The following is a 23,483-nucleotide window of genomic DNA, read 5'->3' as shown; positions in this document are numbered from 1 at the left end:
TTTTGCCCATTGAGTTCAAAAAGATCACATCCAACTTTGTTCCACGGTATTTCTGGGATTGAATGTGTCTCTAGAGGTTCTAAGCACTGCGACCTTGAGTATTTATAACAAATTTGACACTCTAGTATAAATTGTTTTATATCATTTGACATCATTGGCCAAAATAATGTATCCTGAGCTAACTTAATACACTTACTAAAACTCATATGATTATAGTGAATTCTATCTAACATTTCTCTGCGTAGTGCTTTAGGCACTACTATGGCATTTCCTTTAAAAATAAGATCCTCTACTACTGTCAACTCATTTCTGTATTTATAATAAATTTGAACTTTTTCCTCTACTCTATTATTATTTTTAGGCCACCCCTCTATGATATATTTTTTTAAAGCTTGTAATTCTGAATCATTTTTAGTTTTATCTTTAAACTCTTGCAATTTGCTTTCTGTTACATTGATTTCTGACATTATTAAACATACTTGTGCATTTATCTCACTGTCAAAATTATCTATTACTTTTTCTTCACTACAATATGCTCTAGACAAAGCATTTGCTAGCAAAAGATCCTTACCTGGTTTATATCTCACTAAAATATCATACTTTTGGATTTGTAAAAGCATTCTTTGTAACCTAGCTGGACATTTGTATAATGGTTTTTTGAATATTGATATCAATGGTAAATGATCTGTTTCTACTGTGACTTTTTTTCCAAAGACAAATTCATGAAATCTTTCTAACCCAAACTGTATAGCAAGTAATTCTTTTTCAATTTGAGCATACCTCGCTTGAGCATCTGACATTGCTCTCGATGCATATGCACAAGGAAGATTATTTTGTAGAAGCACAGCACCTAACCCGTTTTGCGATGCGTCTACTGAAACTACTGTCTCTAATTCAATATCATAAAATTGTAATACAGGTTTATTAATTAGAACTTGTCTTAGCTTTTCAAAAGAAATTTCATGTTCATTGTCCCAAATGAATTCATTATTTTTTTTAAGTAATTGACGTAGTGGATGTGTTATGTCTGAGAAATTACCAATAAATTTACTTACATAAGTCAGCATACCTAACAGTCTCTGAACATCTTTTTTATTTTCTGGTCTACGAAGTTGAGTAATTGCTTGTATTTTGGATTTATCTGGACTTATACCTTTGCCTGAAATTATATGACCCAAATAACAAATTTGAGTTTTACCTAACTTACATTTTGACAAATTAAATTTAACATTGTTTCTCTTAGCAATTTTGAAAACTTCTTTGAGCCTGGCATCATGCTCTTCTTTGTCTTTTCCCCAAACAATTATATCATCAATGTATGTGTCAGCACCATCCATTTTGAAAATTTCCTTGAATTTACTATGAAACACTTCTGGAGCCGATACTAAGCCATATGGCATTCTAAGAAATTTATATCTCCCGAAAGGAGTACCAAATGTGCAAAGATTACTACTTTCTGCTGTTAATGGAATTTGATAAAACCCTTGTGTTGCGTCTAATGTACTGAACACAGTTGCATTTTGTAATTTACTCGTTATTTGATCTAAAGTTGGAATTTGACAGTGTTCTCTTTTCACAACCTTATTGAGTTCAAAAGGATCTAAACAAATTCTCAATTTATTATCTGGCTTTCTTACAAGTACCAAAGGATTCACCCATTCTGAAGGACCTACCACTTTTTCAATAATTTTTTGCTTTTCAAGATTGTTTAGACTTTCTTCTAAATTTTTAAGTAAAGGTAAAGCTACTTTTCTTGTTGGGTGTATAACTGGTTTTGCATTATTATCAATTTTTATATCATAACTTTTATTAATGCATCCTATGCCTGAAAAAATATCTTTAAATTGTTCAATTAGAATATTATATTCTTCAAAATCAGTACCTACACTATTTACTTTAGATATTAAATTTAATTGAATACTAGAATTTAAGCCTAAAATTGCTTCAGTTTTAGAATTTACAATATAAAAGTCTAAATCATGTTCAACTTTATTCCTTTCACAGTGTAATGTGCATTTACCTACCACATTAAGATTATTTCCAGTGTAAGATTGTAGTTTTGTATGTTTTCATGATTACCCTGTTAGAAAATCCTAAAGTTTCAAAAATACTCATTGGTAATACATTTGCCATTGCACCTGAATCTATTTTGAAAGTAATTTTATGTTTATTTATATTTAAATCTGCAAACCATGCTGTATTTGTGAAATTATTTTCCCCTGCATTAACTTCTAGTACTTTATCTACGAACAAATCATTACAACTACTTGTTACATTTGGACTTTTAGTTACAGTAATTATTTCATTAACCTCTCTGTTTTGAAATTTTTTCTTTCTACATACTGTTGCAAAATGATTTGGTAATTTACAAAAATTACATACCTTACCAAAGGCTGGACAATTATTTATCTGATGCAACCTTTGACCACATTTATTACAATTTTGTATATTCTGATTCACCTCCTGATGCTTCAACTTCTCACCACCTTGGTAACGATTACCTGATTTGTTGACTGCTTCCACTTCTATTACATTACTCGAGGCTCCTACTCTCATCATTTCACTTCTGGCTCTGGATGACTCTATTACCTGGCAAAGTTCGATTGCTTTCTCCAATGTAAGACCATCTTCTTGTAATAGTCTTTCTCGTATTTCATTGTTCTTAATGCCACATATAATCATTGTTACAATAAGACTATCTTGAAGCTTCTCTAATTGACATCTACCTGCCCTTTTCTTCAACTCGGTTATGAAATTACTGGTTGGTTGTCCTGGGTCTTGTTTGTAAGTAAAGAATTCATACCTTTCATATGCAATATTTTCTTTTCCTTGGAAGTGTACTTCAAACTTTTCCAATAAACATTTTAACTTATTTTTTTCGTCCTCTGCAAACGCAAATGTGGTGTATATTTTAAAGCCTTCCTCACCTATATAATGAAGCAGCTGGGCACACTGTGTCTCTTCGCTTTTCTTATTTATTTCCGAAGCAATTAAGTAATTTTCAAATCTCGCTATCCACGTTTTCCAGTTTTCTGCTAAATTTCCGGTAGTACACAACTGTGTAATGCCTCTATTATCACCCATTTTCTTCTGTAATTTGTAAATTATTATACAACCTTTTGTTTCTACCCAACGTGTCTTGGAATTTTTTAGGTTATCCTCTTTGAAATTTTTTAATTGTATTTATAACTCATCCATATCATTCAGTATAAGAATTTAATTGTACCAACTACTGAATGCGCCATGTGTTTTTACTGGTTCGGTTTATGATATAATAAAGGATTTGGATTACTTCCATATGTTTATTTTAACAGTACAACTTACATCTTATACTGACTGACCTGAAGTTGCCTTCGTCTGTCAACCCATAGGACATGCCAGGCGTACATGGAACACAGAACTATCACTAGTTACCCTGACATGCCCAACATCCAAACTAACAACGGGTAGGTCCTCACAAATTTTTGGCAACACAAACGCCTCACAATTAAAAATAGGATCCACTCTATCCACAGGTTTTATCTGAAGATCAACTCGACCAACCACTGTACTTTTTATAGCACCAACACCTTGTACCGATAAGGTAGCAGAAGAATGTCTAATACCTAACTGACGAATACAAGACTGAGATACAAAAGAGGTCATGCTGCCCCCATCAATTAAAGCTCGAACAGGTTGATACAATCCACAACCATCCATAATTTCTACCACAGCAGTAGCTAACAAAACGCTCGAGTTTTTTGAGGTAACACTACCTAATGATGCAGCATGTGAGCTCAATGTTCCAGTATTAACCTGAGCATCAGAAGAAGCAGTAGTTGGAACGGCAGCAACAGAAGTAGCGCCTTGAGTGGCACTTTCAGAACTTTTAAAATGTAAAAGACTATGGTGGGATGAATTACAATGACAACAACGAGAGGTGACACTACAACTACGAGAATCGTGTTTTTCTAAACATTTAAAACAAAGACGCATTCTCTTACAAGCGTTGTACCGTTCATAAGGAGATTTATTTAAAAATAAAGAACAATCTTTTAAATGGTGATCGGCAGAACATAACAAACAAGTCGTCGCATTAGGCTTCGAAAAAAAACTATAGCGATTATTGACTTTAGAACCATTTTTATTTGCATTGTGTTTAGAAGGCGATTTATTTTTTCTATTAGAATCCTTGGGAGAACAAGGCGACAACAAGGATGAGTCAAACGAAATGCATTGACTTTCCAGGAAATCAGATAATTGAATAAAAGTAGGCATTTCACTAGACCCATGTAATAATTCAAACCGTTGGTGAGTCTCCTCGTCAAGCTTGGTGAGAATTTTGTAAGCTAACACAAAATCCGAAATTTTATAACCCAAATTTTCTAAAGCTGATAAATTTTCCGAAAAGGTATCAATTAAATTACTATAACTATCAGAATTCTTAAACATAGTTGCGTGAGCTTCTTCAATTTTGCACCAATGTGCCATTGCACGCAAACGTTTATTTAAATACCTATTTTTTAATTTATCATAAATCCTAACATAATTTTCTCTAGCTAAAGGCAAGGATTTAGCTAACCTTAAAGGAGGCCCTTCTAAACTTTGAATCAAATACGTTAATTTTTCCGTATCATCAACGTTAGGTCTACGGTGCACAAGCGCATCGAACAAGTCAAAAAAAGTAATTGCTGACGTAAACTCACCGGAAAATTTAACTAATTCTAACTGCGGCAAGCGAACATTACTAGGAGGTTGTACTGCATTCGAAGCGGCGATATTTTGCTCATTTTTTTGACTATTATCATCATTTTCAAAGAGATCCGCGAAATTAGCCTTGATCTGATAATAATCATTTAAAAATTGGGAACGAATAATGTCCTCAGAATCTAATTGAGCATCCGTAGGTTCAGAGTTCAAAAGATTTGTAACGATGTTTTGATGATTTTTATTAAAACTCTCCAAAACATCGTCTAACTCTGAGTACCGAACACGAAAAAGCGACTGCTTATGAACCTCTGTAAGAGAAGAATTGGATAAACGCAATAACGTTTCTAAATCGTTCATTGCCATTCTCCTTTGAAACGTATATTTTTTCAATTTATCAGCCATTATGGAGAAAAAAGAATAAAAATTTGTTTAACGTAATCAACGATAAAATTAAAAATACAAATAATCAACGATCCCCTGGTCAAGCTGCCACTGGCATAAAGAGAACGCCATTTTAACTATAATTAAATTCAAATAGCTAATATTTTACAAGTTTAATGACCTAAACAATTGAATTTAATAATTTATCAAAAAACAAGAATCCTTATCAAGCTGCCGTAAAGGCGAGGACTTTAAAATTTGAAAACTCACAAAATTCTGTGTATTGAATACCTGAAAACCATTCAAGGTCAACCAATTAACATTACCTGCTACACGAAATAAAGAGGCAAAAAACTGTAGGCAATGCTTTTTTTTGGGCGTTATTCCAAAATGCAAATTTTTTTATAATACTCAAAAATTAATTGTTAACAAGCAATTGTATACAAACGAGGAAAAACAAGTCACCCCAACAATTAATGAACAATTAATTATAAAAACAATAAAGTTTAAATTCTTTAAAAAACCGACTATCAAAACACCTCAAAAAACAATATCCACGTTCGAAGTGACCAAAATGTGCGATCTTTGATGTTAGGATCTCAAATAGGGGCTGATTCTTTGTTTTCTAAAGGAGTTCCGACACCGGTTCAATAAAAAACTTAAACTCAAGCAAAAAAGAATAAAATGATAAATTAAATGAGGCGCAAAGAGGTCCACTTACCAATTCAATCCCTGCATTTGGTCTTCAAGAGGGCCCTCAGCTGCATTTAACACTGCACCAAGTCCATACACGAAAAAAGCCTTACCAGCTAGGCTTTTACACCGGCAAACGAGCGAGCCGTTGGTTGAGTGGCAACTTACGAGCTGTTGATTGTAGAACAACTTGCGGGCCATTCATTGTAGAGGCACTAGCTTCTCTTACTTTTGACGAACACTACTAGGCTCCAGTTTTTGCACTCATTAAAGCAAACCTCTTTTCTATCGCGATAAAAGGCAAAATAACTAGAGTTGGGACTATTTGCCTTCCTCGTGTAAATAAGTTAATTCAAATTTAAATGAAAATACAACACCTGGTATAAAATGACATTTACCTGTCTAGCAACAATATTGTTACATTGATATTCTTAAATAATAAGGCTATGACATACTAAAAAAACCACTCAAATCGGACAGCAGGTTTAGGAAATTCGAGACATCAAATGTGTATAATTCATTGGGTGACCCGATTTTTTTGCTCGCGAGTGTATTACATAAAATTTTTGATTTATATGAACTAAAATCAGTGTTTTCCATTGCATGTATTGCAGATCTGGAGTCTGTTATTATCACAGCTGTTTCAATATTATTCTCTTTGATCCATTCTAGAGCTTTTTCGATGGCTATAAGCTCAGCTGTAAAAATACTACTAATATTAGATAATTTGTAATTATTATGTTGATGAGTCTGTGTAAATTATTGTGTAATCCACGAAGTCGCTCAGTATAGATTTTACTAAAATATTATTTAATTAATTTAATTCTGTATACTTAGGAATTATGATTCTTGGTTTTTTATCAAATTTTTATACGGAAATTTATAAATTAGTAATAATTGTTGTGTAATTCTGTATAATTCCTGGTTTCAATGAATGCATAACTAGCATAGCTAAATGTTGAATTTTAGTCTACAGGGTTATGAACAGGGATAATGAAATATTTTATGGTACTTTTTTATTTCTTAAGCATTCCCTATACCTAAATGCTTTAATTTGTGCTTAATTGTTAATTGCACCAACAATCTTAACTATGTAGGTATTTTGATAGCTTTACCATTATTGGTAATTTTAAGGATCAGTCTAGATTAATATGTATTTATTTCCGAAAAATTATTTGTGATTAAATATTTTCACGGACAACCTAATAAAATGTCATGTATTTTTTGTTGCAATTAATGTTTGGTTTGAATCACCAATAACTCACGAATTAAAGCAGTTAGGTATACGGAATGCTATAAAGAAATAAAAAGGTACCATGAAATATCATTTCATTAAAATACTAAAATACAGGGTGTCCCATTTAAGAAAACTCAAAAAATACTTATTCCGAGTTTCGACCAACCTTGTATACTAAAATTCAACATCTAGTTATACTAATAATTTTAAATAATAGTAGACTATATTCAAAATCATTTGAACAATAAATAGAGTTTTTGATGTCAAACGTCTACAATTCTACAGGGTGTGAATGTTGCTACGGAATTAAAAGAAAAAAACGTAATTATCTTTTAAACTACCCAGTATAACATTACAAAACCCCATATTTTAAGAAAGAAGACATCAAAGATAATCCAAAAATGTAAAAATATATAGGATGTCCCATTCCAAAAAAGTTATAAACAACTTCCGGTATAACCGGAAGCAGCAAATAGATGAAAATATTTTCATTTCATTCAATAGATCACTCTTCAAAACCCCTTCATTCCAATTTTCATGATTCTGTTGCCTTTAGTTCTCGAGATATTTCTAATAGGTCGTTTATCTGCCTCACCCGGTATAGTGAATAAGGACTTTAATGTTATCAATAAATATTAAGAAATATATCATCATAATACTTTATTTCTTTCTAGGGTTTACAGCAGTTAAAAAATGCTGCTCGAATACGAAAAACCAATCTAAAAACTCTACCTGCACATTTTACTAAAAGAAAAAATAATACAACTTACTTCAACTCAGAAAATAACACAATATTCTGGCATATAGAGTGGATATTTGGCAATGCAGATGTCGCACTGTATGACACAAATATATCTGAAACTCAAAAACTCGGCGTTCTCCTAGAGAGACATTTAACACAAACAGATAAAAGTTTAATGGAACAGTTACAGTATTACAGAAGTGTAGGAGTTCCTGGAGTTAAACTACTGTTAAGGGTCGAGCAGACTGCTGGGAAAAAATTCTTTGAGTTAGATAGTGATTTAATGCTGCAAGAATGTCTAAAGGGGAAATTAATAATAGAGCACCCTACTATTTATGTCGTATTGAAAAACTTGGCACATGAATATGAAATTGTAGATTCAGGTAATTTTTTATTTTATCTAAATGGGAAACTTCAAAAAAATAATATTAATAAATAAGGATAATTTCCTTTTTAAGTTTTATTTTTGAAATGTTAGCTGTTCCTGTTTTTTTTTTCTCATTTATATGAAAAATTGTATTATAGTAAGGAAGGCTTCATGGGGACCTATTGGGTTGTGAAAATTAGGTCCTACAACAAAAATGTTGAAGTTTTCCATTTTAGTGGAGGTTTTCCATTTTTTAATTTAATTTTCTATTTCTAAAAATCGTCTTTTTCGATTATAACGCTATCTGCTATCTATAATTCGAAAAAATGTCTCGGATAAAAGTTGCTTATTTTTACGTAAGGAATTCAAATCTGCAATAAGAAATGGGGGTTCCTATTTAAGATTCTTGAGTAACCCCCCATCCCAAACCCGTAGGGGTCATATTTGCTGTCATCCGATATATTTTTGAAAAATATTGAACACATTTAATGATTTGTCCGATTATAGCGCCATCTATCCATAATTCGAAAAAATGTTTCGAGTAAAAGTCTCTTGGGGGGGAGGCCAGACGTGAAGAAGTTGCACATTATATTTTGTATACTTTGGATAACCATATATAGTTCCCTCATATATTATATTAACTATAAATTGTATCGAGCGGTTTTTGCGTGTTCCTTTTCCCTGCGAGCCGGTCTTGGGTCTCAGACCGCACTATTAAAATATCGTTATCCTGGCTAAAAATAAACCTACGGACATTTTCCCAAGCTCAAAATATTCCTTTTCTTGCTTAAAATCTTTATAAATAAATTAATTTACAATTTTTATAAGTTTATAAATTAAACTTTAAAATAGGACTTATAAGGGATCCTAGTGTAAAAGTACGAAATTCTTACACTTTTTGGGAATTTCTAAAATAAAAAGTACTGCACCAATAGTTTGGAAAATTTGCTTGAGTATTTATTAGAAAAAGAAGTATATGTGAAACAATTTTCACAAAAAAAATTAAAAATTAAACGATTTATGCGCCATCTACTGGCTCCGTGAAAATAAAAACATAGCTCCACTGCTGCAGTGATTGGGACTAATAGAGATCCTGAAACATAAAATTTCAAAGTGATTATCCTATACCATCAACTAGTATTTTTGAAAAATATTAAAATTTGGAAAAATGACGAAGTGTTGAATTTTTTTTTTAAATTAGCTAAAACATTTTCAGGTTCAAAAACCGCCAAATTGACATTTTTTATCCGATCAAAAAACCCCTAGCTGGTGGTATAGAAAATAAATTATGTTTCAATAATAACTTTGAAATTTTATGTTTCAGGATCTCTATTATTAATCCCAATCACTACGGCAGTGGAGCTATGTTTTTATTTTCACGGTGCCAGTAGATGTCGCATAAATCGTTTAATTTGCAATATTTTAGTAAAAATTGTTTTACATGTACTTATTTTTATAGTAAATGCTCATGCAAATTTTCAGAACAATTGGTAAAGTACTTTTTATTTTAGAAATTCCCAAAAAAGTATATGAATTTCGTACTTTTAAACTAGGATAGCCCCTTAAACCTTATGCGTAGAAGCCGAGTTACGATCGAGAAAAGCTTCCAAAATTACTTATATTGCAACCATTTTGCACTAATTCTATATCTCGAGTTCTAATTATTGGGTTAAAGTTAGCAAACGCCATTTTCTTTTTTTTTTTTCAAGGAACAAGTTTTATTTGAAAATTTTTTTATCTCTTTAATTTACGAGATATAGCCTTATAAACAATTAAATTGTTGATAACTGTTGTTTAACCACTCGGATCGAGATCGACCCTCGAAATTCGCGATCAGCAGCCAAAAATACATAAAAAAACTTGGGTGGGTCCATCAGAATAGAAAAGGTGACGGTGACTGAGCTGCCTCTAGACCTAGACTAATAATACAAAAAGATACATTTCCAAGTTTTTTATTGAATGAATTGAGTGAAATGAGAGCGTTGAAAAATAAATTAGAAATCAACAAAAAGCATGCGCTTTTTTCGTATGCTAGATTAATATCAAATCACTCACGTATAGGGCTTTTCATTCACAGTCATTTGTTTCGAGCTTCTGTCATATGTTGTATAATCCGTGTATAATTTTATTATACACGGATTATACGACATTTGACAGAAGCTCGAAACAAATGACAATCGATGAAAAGCCCTATAGGGGTGTATGGGACTTAGAGTAACGTGCAAAAGTATGGAATAATTTATTTCGTAAGCCAGCGACTCTAAGGAACAATCTCGAAAAGTCGATTTTTAATTTTAAATTAGGAGTTTTTGGCATATGTATTATGTATCTACTTGTGATGTCAGCCATCTGGGTAATATGACGTAATCGATGATTTTTTAAGGGCAGCTAAGTCCAAAAATTGAATTTTTTAAGTTTTTTGGGTTTTGATTGAAAATTATTCTCTGAAATCTTCTCTTTCCAGACACATTATAGTAGAAAATATCCATGGTTACAAAACTATCCGCAACCAGGAGGATGATCCTAAGGGGGGGAGGGGGTAGTACAACTACAGGAGGGTCTCTGGGGGTATGGAATACCGTAAATTTAAGCTCAAAGTACACCCCAATGGGGGGGCACCCCTCAATCTTCCCCTTGTTACGCCACTGGTACCGGTAGCTTTCTTTATAGCCTATTAGAGTGTATGTATTATGTTTTTGCGATTTCCCGAATACTAGGTTTTTTAACTTTTGATGTTAAACTTAAACAACTTGTTAACAACTGATAAACTTGATGAACTTGAACAGCGTCTTATTTAGTAACTTTTGATGTCGAATATGTCTTGATGCTTAGATGAAAAAAGGTCCAAATTTTTACAGTATGTAGTTGCAGACAGACAATATCAAGTTTCTGGTAAAGTTTTATTGAAAAATATGCAAAAACAAGTAAAATAAAAAAATAAAATCTACACTTTTTTGGGTTTTTTTTTCGTAAAAGTATTTTAAAAATTTTTATAATAAATGTTTTTCCACTCTAACTTTACAAAAATCTACGCGTAACTAAAGAATGCATCTAGTTTTAAAATAAAATAAAAATTAGGTCTCTAAGTGCTTATTACGTATACGCCAGTCAATGGGAGCAAGAATAGGATATTACCAAATACTATTGACTGTAATACATACAACTCTTGACATTTCCCATTACATTTGAGGAAGCAAACAATATAGCGCCATCTAGTGGTGTGCGGTGATAACCAGAGCAATCTAACCTTAAATTTATAAAATTGCTTTATTATTGTTTTTGTATAAGTGTTTGAACTATTTTTATTTTAATTTAATTTAGCCAAATTAGCTCGTTATTCAAAAATTTATTAAATTAAATTTGAATGTTTACGTCAAACTTTACATTTCCAGGCAACAGGCAACATGCTTCCAGATTTCTGTGGGAGTTGGATGCATTACAGTCAATAGTATTTGATATTACCTCCGAATTCTATCCTGCTGCATGGATTTTAATGAAATTTTGGGCCTAGCCTCTACTTATCTCCTAATTCAAAGTCTACCCTATGCCGATGTGTGCTTTTATTTTGGTCTTAGGGGTGGAACATTTTTTGGTTAAAATTACCACGGAATTCGCTAGAGAACCTAATTCTAACCAAAAACTGTTCTATAATTTTTTTTTGAAAGCTCTGAATACTTTTGAATACTTTTTAAGATATTCGTGGTTGAAAATTGGCCATTTTTATTGAAACATACTACCTTTTCGAACGGTTTTTTGCGAATACCTTAAAACCTATGCATCTAACTAAAAAAACTATATTGGACATTCTTGTAGGATATAAAAAAACAAAGAGACACTTGCCTTCATAAATCTTCTAGTTATAATACAAAAAGAGATATGGTAGGTGAAAATAGTTCGTTTTTTGCTGCATGCTCAAATCGGTGTATTCAACTTGAAATAACAGAGAAACGGTCGATTTTAGGTGTATAATGCTACTAATACCTTTTGTAGTGCTTGAAAAGACCTTTAAAATCAGCTATATTAAAGGTCCATTACATTAAAACTAAGCGAGATATGGCTGCAAACAAAATTGATAACTAATGTATTTTAAGAAAAAATGAGAAGTAATTTTAACCCCCATCCACCAAAATGTAAATGCATCGTTTTCCTTCCACAATACCTTTTATTATAGTGTTATTTCTGTGTTCAAAAAGTTGGACGGGTTTAAAATGAATGGTTTTTGAAAAAAAAAAGATCAAATTATAGAGCGCATTTTTAAATTTTCTTAAAAATCTTCCTTTTTCTCCAGGTAACTTGAAAATGATAAGAGATACAGTAATGAAAAATAAAAAGGAAATTTTTATCTGAAAAAGCGCTACATTTTTGTGTGGTATCTTTTTTTCGCATCTCTTATCTTTTCCGAGTTACATGGAGAAAAAGGAAGATTTAAAAAAAAATAAACATGCGCTCTATAATTTGATCTTATTTTTTTCAAAAACCATTCATTTTAATCCAGTCCAACTTAGTGAACATAGAAATAACACTATAGTAAAAAGTATTGTAGAAGGAAAACGATGTATTTAAATTCTGATGAATGAGGGGTTAAATTGCTGGTACCTATGATTAATGTGATTCCTAATACATTTCAAGTGAAAATAATAACTCTTTGATAAGTGTTGGCGATACAATTCTTTTTTATATGCGTGTCCGCGAAGATTATAACTCCCAAAATATTTATACGAAAAAATTTAGTTCATAATAGACGAAAACAATTATTTCCCTTTCGTTTCTGTTTCTGCCGACGAAAACAATTATTTCTGAGAACTTTTTAGTATTATAATTTTCGTGGACCCACAAACAGAAATGATGTTTTTTGCTGATACTCCTCAAAAAATAAATTTTTTCGCTAAACTGTATTAGGGATTATAATTTTCACAATCATATAATCGAAAATAATATACTTCTCATTTCTTCTTAAAATACATTAGTCATAAACTTTTTTGCAGAATATCTCGCTTAGTTTGAATGCAATCGACATTTAGTATTGCTCATTTTAAAGGTCTTTTCAAGCTCTATAAAAGTTATTAGTATCATTATACACCTAAAATCGACAGTTTCTCTGTTATTTCAAGTTGAATACACCGATTTGAGCATGCAGCAAAAAAACAAACTCTTCTTACCTACCATATTCTTCTTTGTATTTTAACTAGAAGATTTATGAAGGAACGAATCTGTTTGTTTTTTATATGCTACAAAAATGTTTTATATAGTTTTTTTAGTTAGATGCATAGTTTTTAAGGTATTCGCAAAAATCCGTCCGAAAAGGTGTCTTTTTTCAATGAAAATGGCCAATTTTCAACCACGAATAACTCAAAAAGTATTGAGTTTTAAAAAAATAATTATAGAACAGTTTTTGCTTAAAATTAGGTTCTCTAGCCTCTTCCGTGGCTATTTTAACCGAAACATTTTTCACCCCCGAGAAGGGATGGGACACCCCCGAGAAGGGGTCGGAACCACCCCCAAGATAAAAGCGCCCATCGGCATAGGATAGACTTTGTTTCTTGAGCTATTCCCTACTTACTGTGAAAATATCAAGTAAATCGATGTAGTAGGATGGAATTCGGAGCCAAATACCCTCATTGACTGCCCTAGTACAGTGCTCCCAGATTTTCCACATAATTAACATAGAGCAGTTGTAATAGAAGTTGGCATCAAAATACCAACATCTTTCCCTCGACCTAGGTGAAACTTTAAAAAAGCAGATTGGGCGACTTTTACTGCGAGATTGGACAAATGTCTCGGATGGATAACCCCAACACGTACAAACTATATGAGATTTGTTGGCGCGGTCATCTCTACAGCGAAGAAAACTATACCCAGAGGATATCGTAGAGACTATGTCCCAAGATGGGATGAAAAATGCGAAAAATTGTATCAAGAATACAACGAAAGCCAAGACCGAGAAATTGTGGACGAACTGCTGCACAGTTTGGATGCAGCCAGACGGCAAAAATGGATGGAAACTGTGGAAAAACTAGACTTTAGTAAATCAAGCAGAAAAGCGTGGTCCTTTCTTAGGTAACTTAGTAGCAGCAGACACTCAGCTAGAGACAAAGTACCAATAGTTCCCAACAGAGTGGCTTCCCACATTGTAGTAAACTCAGGGGCACCTAGAGATCGTGACGACACCACCAAAGTAAAACAAGAACTAAAAATACTAAAGTCTGCATGCCCGCCTACGTCTGAATATTCTGACGAGTTTACTCCAGAAGAAATTACCTCAGCAATATCAGAAATTAAGTCTGGAAAGGCACCCGACTCCGATAAAATACATGCAGAATTTTTACTCCATTATGGGAAATATGCTAGGAAATGGCTAACTGATTTCTACACAGATATGTTAAAATCAGGAGAAATTCCCTATTCACTAAAAAAGGCCTCCATTATAGCCATACTGAAACCAGGAAAAGCAAATGATCAACCCCAAAACTACCGACCGATTGCACTGCTGAGCTGTGTCTATTGTCTAAAAACTGTTGGAACGCTTAATCCACAACAGAATTAGTAACAACATATTCGGGGTGATACCTATTGAGCAAGCAGGGTTCAGACCTAACCGCAGCTACACAGATCAGATCCTATCCATAACAACACATATTGAAGCAGGTTTTCAAAGAAAGTAAAAAAACATCCGTTGCTTTCATTGACCTATCAGCTGCATACGACACCGTCTGGAGACAAGGACTAATCTGTAAACTGATCAAAAGTAACCAAACTCATTGATAACATGCTCACCGACAGACCTTTTCACGTCACAATGGGCAACTTAAGAAGTGTCCAAATGAAGCTCGGCAATGGACTGCCACAGGGATCTGTTTTGGCACCCTTACTCTTTAATTTATACATCGCGGACCTACCTAGGACAACTTCGCAGAAATTTGGCTACGCTGACGACTGGGCCTTTGCAGCAAGACATAATAACATGGATGTTACAGAAACAATACTGACGGATGACCTCGCTGTTATTGGTGAATATTTTCGCAAATGGAGGCTACGGCCCAATGTAACGAAAACCGAAGTGTGCTGTTTCCATCTGAATAATGCCCAAGCCAACAAAAAACTCTCCGTTCACTTTGAAAACAGACTACTCACTCATAACTCAACACCAAAATATCTTGGAGTGACTCTTGACAGAACTTTAAGTTTTAAGGAACACCTACAAAGAACGGTAGAAAAACTGAAGACGCGAAATAATATAATCCAAAAGCTATGTGGCACCACATGGGGGTCCTCAGCCTCCGCACTCAGATCATCCGCTCTCGGACTCGTATACTCGGCGGCTGAATATGATTCGCCGGTATGACCCAATAGCAAAACACACGAAGATTATTGACACCCAATTAAACCAGACAATGCGAATGATCTCAGGTACAATTCGACCAACACTGAACTATTGGCTTCCCATTCTGAGTCACATTCCACCGCCTAAACTAAGAAGAAGTCATTCTCTTCTCAGAGAATATCGAAAAATCGAGGCTAACCATTAACTACCCATCCACCATGATAAGCTTGATATCGAAATGAACAGAATGCGCTCCAGATATCCCCCATTGATAAGGGCCACCTCCCTACATAAGAAACATTTCGACCTCACCAACGCTTGGAGAAGACAATGGGAGAGCGACTCACCACAGGAAGCACACCAAATGGCCTGTATCGATCAGAAATCTTTGAACTGCCCCGCAATACATGGAAGGCGCTGAACAGAATAAGAACAGGTACCGGTAGATGTGCTGACAGCTTGCATAGATGGGGAAAGGCCCTTACTCCTGAGTGTGACTGTGGTGTGCAATGGCAGACCATCCGCCACATTATTGAGGAATGCCCCCGAAGGCGATACCCTGGAGTTTTCGATGAGTTCCTGAATGCGACCGAAAATGTTTTACATTACATTAATACATCAGATGTTCGTTTGTGATACTTCATGTAACGTTTTATATACTTTTTTTTTTAATTATGTGTTCTTATTGTATCTATGCCATACGATAAATAAAAATAAATCTAAGTGCTTTGGTTACAGAGATGTGACATACCTTTAACATTGTCGTTAAATGGGACTTCGGTTGTCCTTAAATGAGAATAGGGGTGGTGTGCTAGCTCATTTGAAAGGTTATTCAATTCTCTATTCAGTAATATAAACAGTAACAAAATTTGCTGAATGGCTTGCATGTGAGAGTTCATTTTAAATGAAGTAAAAGACAGACGTACTCTCAATCATTTATTGTAACTTCCGACGACCGGTTTCGCTCTCTAAAGTATGCAGAGCATCTTCAGGTCAACAGTTACAAGTCACTAAATGATTCGGATACAAGGAGCTACTACCTCAGTATTCATTAACATGATGTTTTTGCTTAAGTTATGCTTACGGTGGAATTAGCAGTTAAATTAGCAGTCATATATATGTTAATATTTTAGCTACAACTTTTAAGCTTTCTGATTGGTCATCCCTTATACGACCACTACTCCTTTCATTAAAACATCAAGAAGTTCTGACCTTAACAATTTAGGTTACAGCTTACATTACACATTCGACCCGTCTTGATCCAAACGTTGTCAATCTTACACTAACACATACACTAATAAATAGAAGTCTTTGAATAAATATAAATAAAAACAAAATATTTTAATAAATAGAAATAACAATCTTTAAAACCATTAAAACCATCACATTTTAAAAAATTGTATATATGACATTCACTATAGTTTACTTCACAAACATAATAACAGGCACAGATTTGTTGGTTGTCTTTTAACAACTATCTCTTCACCCTCAAGAATTCCCAAATCCTATAAACTTGTTTACCTTTGCAACATTCTCCGTCTATTCCACCATATCCCGTTAGCATAACTTAAGCAAAAACATCATGTTAATGAATACTGAGGTAGTAGCTCCTTGTATCCGAATCATTTAGTGACTTGTAGTTGTTGACCTGAAGATGCTCTGCATAAAGATGAAGTTTTTCGGAAAAGCTCTCGGTGCTGGTCAGTTAGGATATGGAGAACAAGCCTGCGCTCTCTCCGATGAGATTCCAATAAGAATCGAAAATCGCGATTCAATGAGCTGGATTGCACTCCGTATTCTAATTGAAAAGTAAGATTGTTTTGCCTTCGCATTGCAACTGAATAAAAATGGTATACATTTTTATTTTATGCTCTGCATACTTTAGAGAGCGAAACCGGTCGTCGGAAGTTACAATAAATGATTGAGAGTACGTCTGTCTTTTGCTTCATTTCAAGTAACATAATTATTTATACAGGGTGGCCAAAATATTTTTGTTTAAATTAAATTAATGGACACAAAAAATATATGTAATTTATTAAATTAATACATTTTACTGCTATCAAAAAACAGAAAAGCAAAGTTTATTTTTGAAATAAACATTCTTTTGTTTTCTGATAGCGGTAAAATGGAGTTTAAATTAAATAATGTACATATGCCTATTCTTCTTTTTGTGTCAATTAATTTAATTTATGTAATTTTTTTTGACACCCTGTATAAATAATTATGTAAGTGTTTATATTACTGAATAGAGAAATGAATAACCTTTCAAATGAGCTAGCACTAGACCTATATTCTCATTTAAAAAATAATCAATTACTATTCCCAGATGGATGACGTCACTAGTATGAATGTCAAAAAAAACATAATATAAAAATAAAAATCGGCCTGTTTCGATATTTTTCCTAAGCGTCGCCGGCTTGTGAAATAACGATTTATTCCATACATTTGCACCATAATATTGTATAATACAAAAATATACATAGATTATTTTTATTTAACAGATTGATGTTACCAATTTAGTTTACTCTAATAATAGAATCATATTTATTTTCTGGTATAGCATACGGAACATTATTTTGAAAAGTTTCAATATGATATTCGCCGGTTATTGGTTGATTTTGTAGTTCTTCGGTCAAACCATTAATTTCTTTTTTGTTCTTCGTATCATTTTCCTTACTAAGCAACGATTTTTTGGATATTTCATGACCCGTGCTTTTAACGGACGTGGTTTCAGATTTAATAGACTGTTTTGTGGTTTCAACATTGTTTTGAACTCCAATAGAATGGTCGACATTTTCTCTCATATCTTCTCTTACTGATTTATTAGTTTTTTTACTAGTTACAGATTCTGCTTGAAAGTTTGCACTTTCTAAATTTAATGTTTCATTTCCCATTTCGCGTTCCTTAGCCTTGCTAGCGAGAGCTCGTTTGAACTTTCTGTACTTTGCTGCGCCGTAAAATATTCCGGCTACCAAAAGGCCGTATCGTAGTAATTTCAAAAATGGGGAAAGTTTAACGTGGTCTGGTGCGGACATGGTCTAAAAGAGTAAATTTGGATTTTGAAAAATATTGTTCGATTATCTAAAATGACATATCGGTATTTCGAAGGTTGAATGTCTTATCAAAGTCACAAGTCATAATTACTTCTTCTTTAAATGGAGGTACATTCCATAGTGGGTCTTGGTTTCGTATAATGTTTGTATCCAGCGTTGTCGGTAACGTACAAAAATATCTAGGTCTCTTCTTCTTCTTCTTCTTTTACTTGTTGTAGATCTGTCGATCTGTTAATTCCGACGTTGAAGTATTTCTTGAGAGGTAGACTGCCAGCTATCTCTCCATTTTTTGGTGGTCTCCCCGGTGGACGCTTGCCTGCTGGTTTTCTTTCTAGAGCAATTCTTGGTAGTCTGTGCTCCTCCATTCTTTTTACATGACTGAACCATTCTCTTCGTCTTTGCCTGCCCCATCTGACTACATCTTGCACGCCACATTGTTCCCTGATGATGTTGTTTCGTATTCTATCTCTTCTTGTCTTCCCTGCTCTTCCTTGCTCTTAGTGTCTTCATTTCGGCTGTTCGTAGCATGTTTTTGGTTTTATTGGTGTCTTCTCTTGATTCAATGCCATAGGTCATAACAGGTCTGATGCAAGTTTTATAAATTCTAACTTTGCTGTCCATTCTTATCCAATATCTAGGTCATTCTTGGAAATCTGTGTAACCTATTCTCACTATATGAGTAGCCCGTAGGGCTTTTCATCGATTGTCATTTGTTTCGACCTTCTGTCATATGTTGTATGGTCTGTGTATATTAATAATATACACGGATTATTGGGACCGTGCAAGTTCGGCAAAGCGACACCTATTTCTACGCTCTGCAACTTTATTCGCACTTTTAATTATATTGGCCAATTATATTAGTCCTGGTTACTGGATAATTGTCAAGGCCATAGCCCAAAAAAATAATAAGAAGAAAAAATAAGATTCAGGTTATGTTATCAAAACGTAAACAATTGTATGTGGTTAATAAAATTAGTTATTAAAATGCAGTACTGCAAGCAAAATACAATTAATTAAATTTACCTTTATATAATAATTGCATATCATATCAATATTGTGGAGCAACATAATATAATTTTTCTTCTTCAATGACAATAGATATGAAATGTACGTCAATTTGACAATTTCAATTGACAATATGAATTATTTAAGAAAGTTGCAATATTTCTCCGCTATTCGCGCACGATCGTTTCACGTATCCCTTCCAAGTACTTGCACACCGCGAATAGGACATTTGACAAAAGCTCGAAACAAATGACTGTGAATGAAAAGCCCTATACGCTGTGAGCTCGTAGGTAGAGGGGATATTTACAAATTCGCGAGCGCCAGTAGTGGCAAGTCTGTAAACGTTTACCGGAAATTTGACATAAATGTCAAAGTGATTAATTTAAAGTTAAAAGTAAAAACATTAATTATAAAACATATTAGTTGGTCAAAGCTGTGATATATATTATTACCTTAAATATACTTACGTTTTAAATACTGAATTTAAGATTTGTTAATGTTCCGTAATATCGTTGACTGAAATAAACGGTAATCTTAGCGCCATCTACACGATAATTGTGAAAGTATCCGAAGTAAGAAATTCATATTTTATCAATAGAACGTCAAAATGATTAGCAAAATCTTAAAAAAATCGAGTACAATTTAATTAATTTTTTGCGTTGTAAATATTAAGCGATAACAACTAAATAATAAATTTAAAAATTACCGGTGAAAGTTGAATTAGTAATCCGCCAGGAGCGCCACCAGCGAAGCTCAGAGCCTATAGATAGGCATAGATACATATAACTTAATTAGATTCCTGTCTCGGCCGGTTTGCATTAGCGTCCCTGTCAAGCTTGAATAACAGGATTGTAGGTTTTAGGATCTTGACTACAAATACTGAAAAAACTAAAACTGCGAATTTTATAACGAAATTTGGTATGTGCGGTTATAATAATATTTGGAAGAACCTTTTTAATAACTTTTTCTACCACCGTTTAATAATATACTCCTTATTCGCTATTTTTTAATAGATAATAGCACTCATTACTTTACCCGTGAGTAATAGTTCATTAATCACGGGCTGAAGTTACTCACGGGCTGAAGTTAGAGAGTAAGAGTAAACAGTAGCGATCAACAGGTAGCAACAAAATATAACTTCGGGAGATAGTATCATAAACTTTGGCAACAGTGGTAATCTTTGACATTATCTAAGATTAATATTTTGACAATATCATAATCGCGCTAAATGGAAGTAATAGAAAACGATTTTATTATTAATAGATATTTATAAAAATAAACCAAAATGGGTGAAAATTTTATGTTAAGATAGCTATTTAGAAAGGTATTTGCGTGAAATATCTAATAATAAAACAATAATAATCATTTTTTGTTGTGAAGCGAAACAAATTTCGATTTTCGCATAATTTTGGCACGGTTTTTAATGGATTTTTTCTTGGAAGGTTTCACTTTATTTTTCGTTTGATTTACTTTTTCCATTTTGTTAAACTATTGATAATATTTTTAGAATAAAAAATCCTCCTAAAACTTTATATACTCGCATTAGAATTCAAAATATTTTTACGTAAAATATACTTACCTACCTACATAAAACTATAACTCACAATTAACAACAATATATTCTTTCAAAGAGGCCAACAACTACAAATATATAATAAATTAACTATCAGTAAACACTACTTTCCTATGAAACAACAAAAACGAATTCTTAAATTAACACACTACTGCACTGAAAAGATATCGATAAATATGACAGAACAGATTAGAGAAAATCTGACGCAGGTTTGTCAAAATGACAGTGATAATTTCTCTATGTTGCCTAATTAGTTATTTAGTTATATGTTCGATTTCTTGTTAGAAATAAAAAATTTTAGTAGTTCCAAGATTACACAAAATCTAGGCATCGGATAAAAAAGTTTATTTGAAGTTTTTTTTTCTTCTTAATGGCGGTACAGGCTCCTTTTTTCAATATTTTATATAGAGTAATTTCCACGTACTAACATATTTATGAAATTGGGCTCTGTACCGCCATTCTTTATTATATTACGAATATGTGTGCCAAATATCTCGACAAAATATTCAAAATTAGAGCCGCAATCTTGGAACGCGTTTGTTGCTACCTGTTGATCGCTACTTTAGCCTCTTAAACTTGTTTATTTAATACAATAATTATTGTAATTTTTATCAATAATTAACTTCGAAAATGTTTTAAAAGAATTTTAACTGTAACAATGTCAGTAGGTATATTTTTTTACGTTTATATCTTGTTTACTAAAATGTTGACGTTTATCACTAGTTTTAGTGACAGTGGCATTAGCGCATTTTGTTTGTGTTAATTGGAATTTATAACTAATATTGTGTTTATTTTTTAAGATATTTTGTGTTAAATATGTTATCAGCCCTGTGATGGATGACCGAAGTTATCGTTAACGTAAAGTTATCCTGTAGTTATGTTATAATCATCGAATTGGTGTGATGTATCATACTTAACTACTTGCGTTATTTCTTGACAGTTCTTGAGTTATCTGGTATATCAACTGTCACTTTATAACGCGAAGTTAAACCTCAAGTTATGAGATAACTCTGTAGTTAAGGATTGTAAGGTTAGGTTTATGTTTTGATTTGTTTTTAGATAGAAATCAAGTGAATATTTAACGTAGAACGCTGCTCCAGGTTGTCCCAGGACCTTGTGCGGCATTTTATTTTTAATAAATCAAACTTAAGATCAAATATAAAGCAGCACAAAATTATCAAAAACATAGACCTAAGATAACAATTAAAAACACGTAGGTAATAAAATTAAAACAATAATAAAAATGAAAAAGGAAGCTAATAATTTAAAACTAGAAGGGTATTGCAATTTTAAAAATTATACAAAAATCAAATCGAGAGATCCAAATTGAAATTTATAAACATCCAAATCCAAGCGTTTTATACTAAATTTACAATCAAGATGCAGTAGAAATAAACAAACCAAGACACGTTGAATGCTACTAGAAGCACTCCCGAATCGTAATTTACAATGTACCAATATACATTGTAAATCCCAAATCATGATTTCCAAAGTTTATACATTGTAAATTATGATCCGGGAGTGCTCCTAGTAGCATTTAACGTGTCTTGGTTTGTTTATTTCTACTGCATCTTGAATGTAAATTTAGTATAAGTATCTACTTTTACGATTCACCACCGAACCACACCGAACAGCGAACATCTGTTCAGTCATCGGTAGCCGGTAGGAAGGTATACCAACTTCTCGTGATTCTCTTTCTCGCTCCAACTTGTACAGATTCTACATAAGGTTCTCTTTTTAGGCAACTTAATATTTTCTTCCGCCCGATAACGTCTGAGAAATAACTCATCTCATAACGGTGGATGATCCATTACACCGAGTTTTCGTTTTATAGTTATATGTTATAGTTATGTTAACTTTAACGCAAACGTTAAAAATAACTTCGGTAATTCATCACACGACTGATTATATAGATATAGTTATATTAATATAATATGTATAGTTAAATGCAAATTTACAATACAATATAACTTTATGAAATACGTCCACCGCTAATAGCCACTTGACTATTTCTTGTTGTATTTTTATAATAAATAAGAATTTGGTAATCGTAGGCAACCAATTATTCGGTCACGTACTAGGGGTAAACATCGTTTAAGTATTTTTATAAATTATTATAGGTAATTTAAATCTCGAATAGTCGATAATTATATTTTTTACTAATTAAAATAAAAAGAAAGGTCGTAGAAAAAGTATAGTATTCTACTCGCATGTAATGGCTATTACTCACTCTGATGAATTACGACACCCTACGGCTCGTGTCACAAACTTTATCATCGTGAGTAATAGCCATCATTACATGCTCGTTGAATAATATACTATTTTCCGATATCTTTAACGCGAAGCAAAATATCGAAAATTCACTATATTTGTGGATTCGCAGTGGGCCGCGTTTAAAATTTAAATTTCATTCGACTATCTC

General features: G+C 32.8%; 1 protein-coding gene across 1 annotated transcript in view; it reads left to right on the top strand.

Moving 5' to 3' along the window:
- Positions 1-23,483, top strand: part of LOC126888286 (box C/D snoRNA protein 1) — a 96,059-nt gene that overhangs the window by 72,071 nt on the left and 505 nt on the right. Inside the window, exon 3 of the mRNA XM_050656415.1 lies at positions 7,675-8,125. Coding sequence (XP_050512372.1) covers positions 7,675-8,125 — 451 coding nt within the window. The remainder of the gene's footprint in view (positions 1-7,674; positions 8,126-23,483) is intronic.

Source organism: Diabrotica virgifera, chromosome 7, assembly GCF_917563875.1.
Source record: "Diabrotica virgifera virgifera chromosome 7, PGI_DIABVI_V3a".
Lineage (NCBI taxonomy): Eukaryota > Metazoa > Arthropoda > Insecta > Coleoptera > Chrysomelidae > Diabrotica > Diabrotica virgifera.
This window is presented reverse-complemented; position numbering and strand designations above follow the sequence as displayed.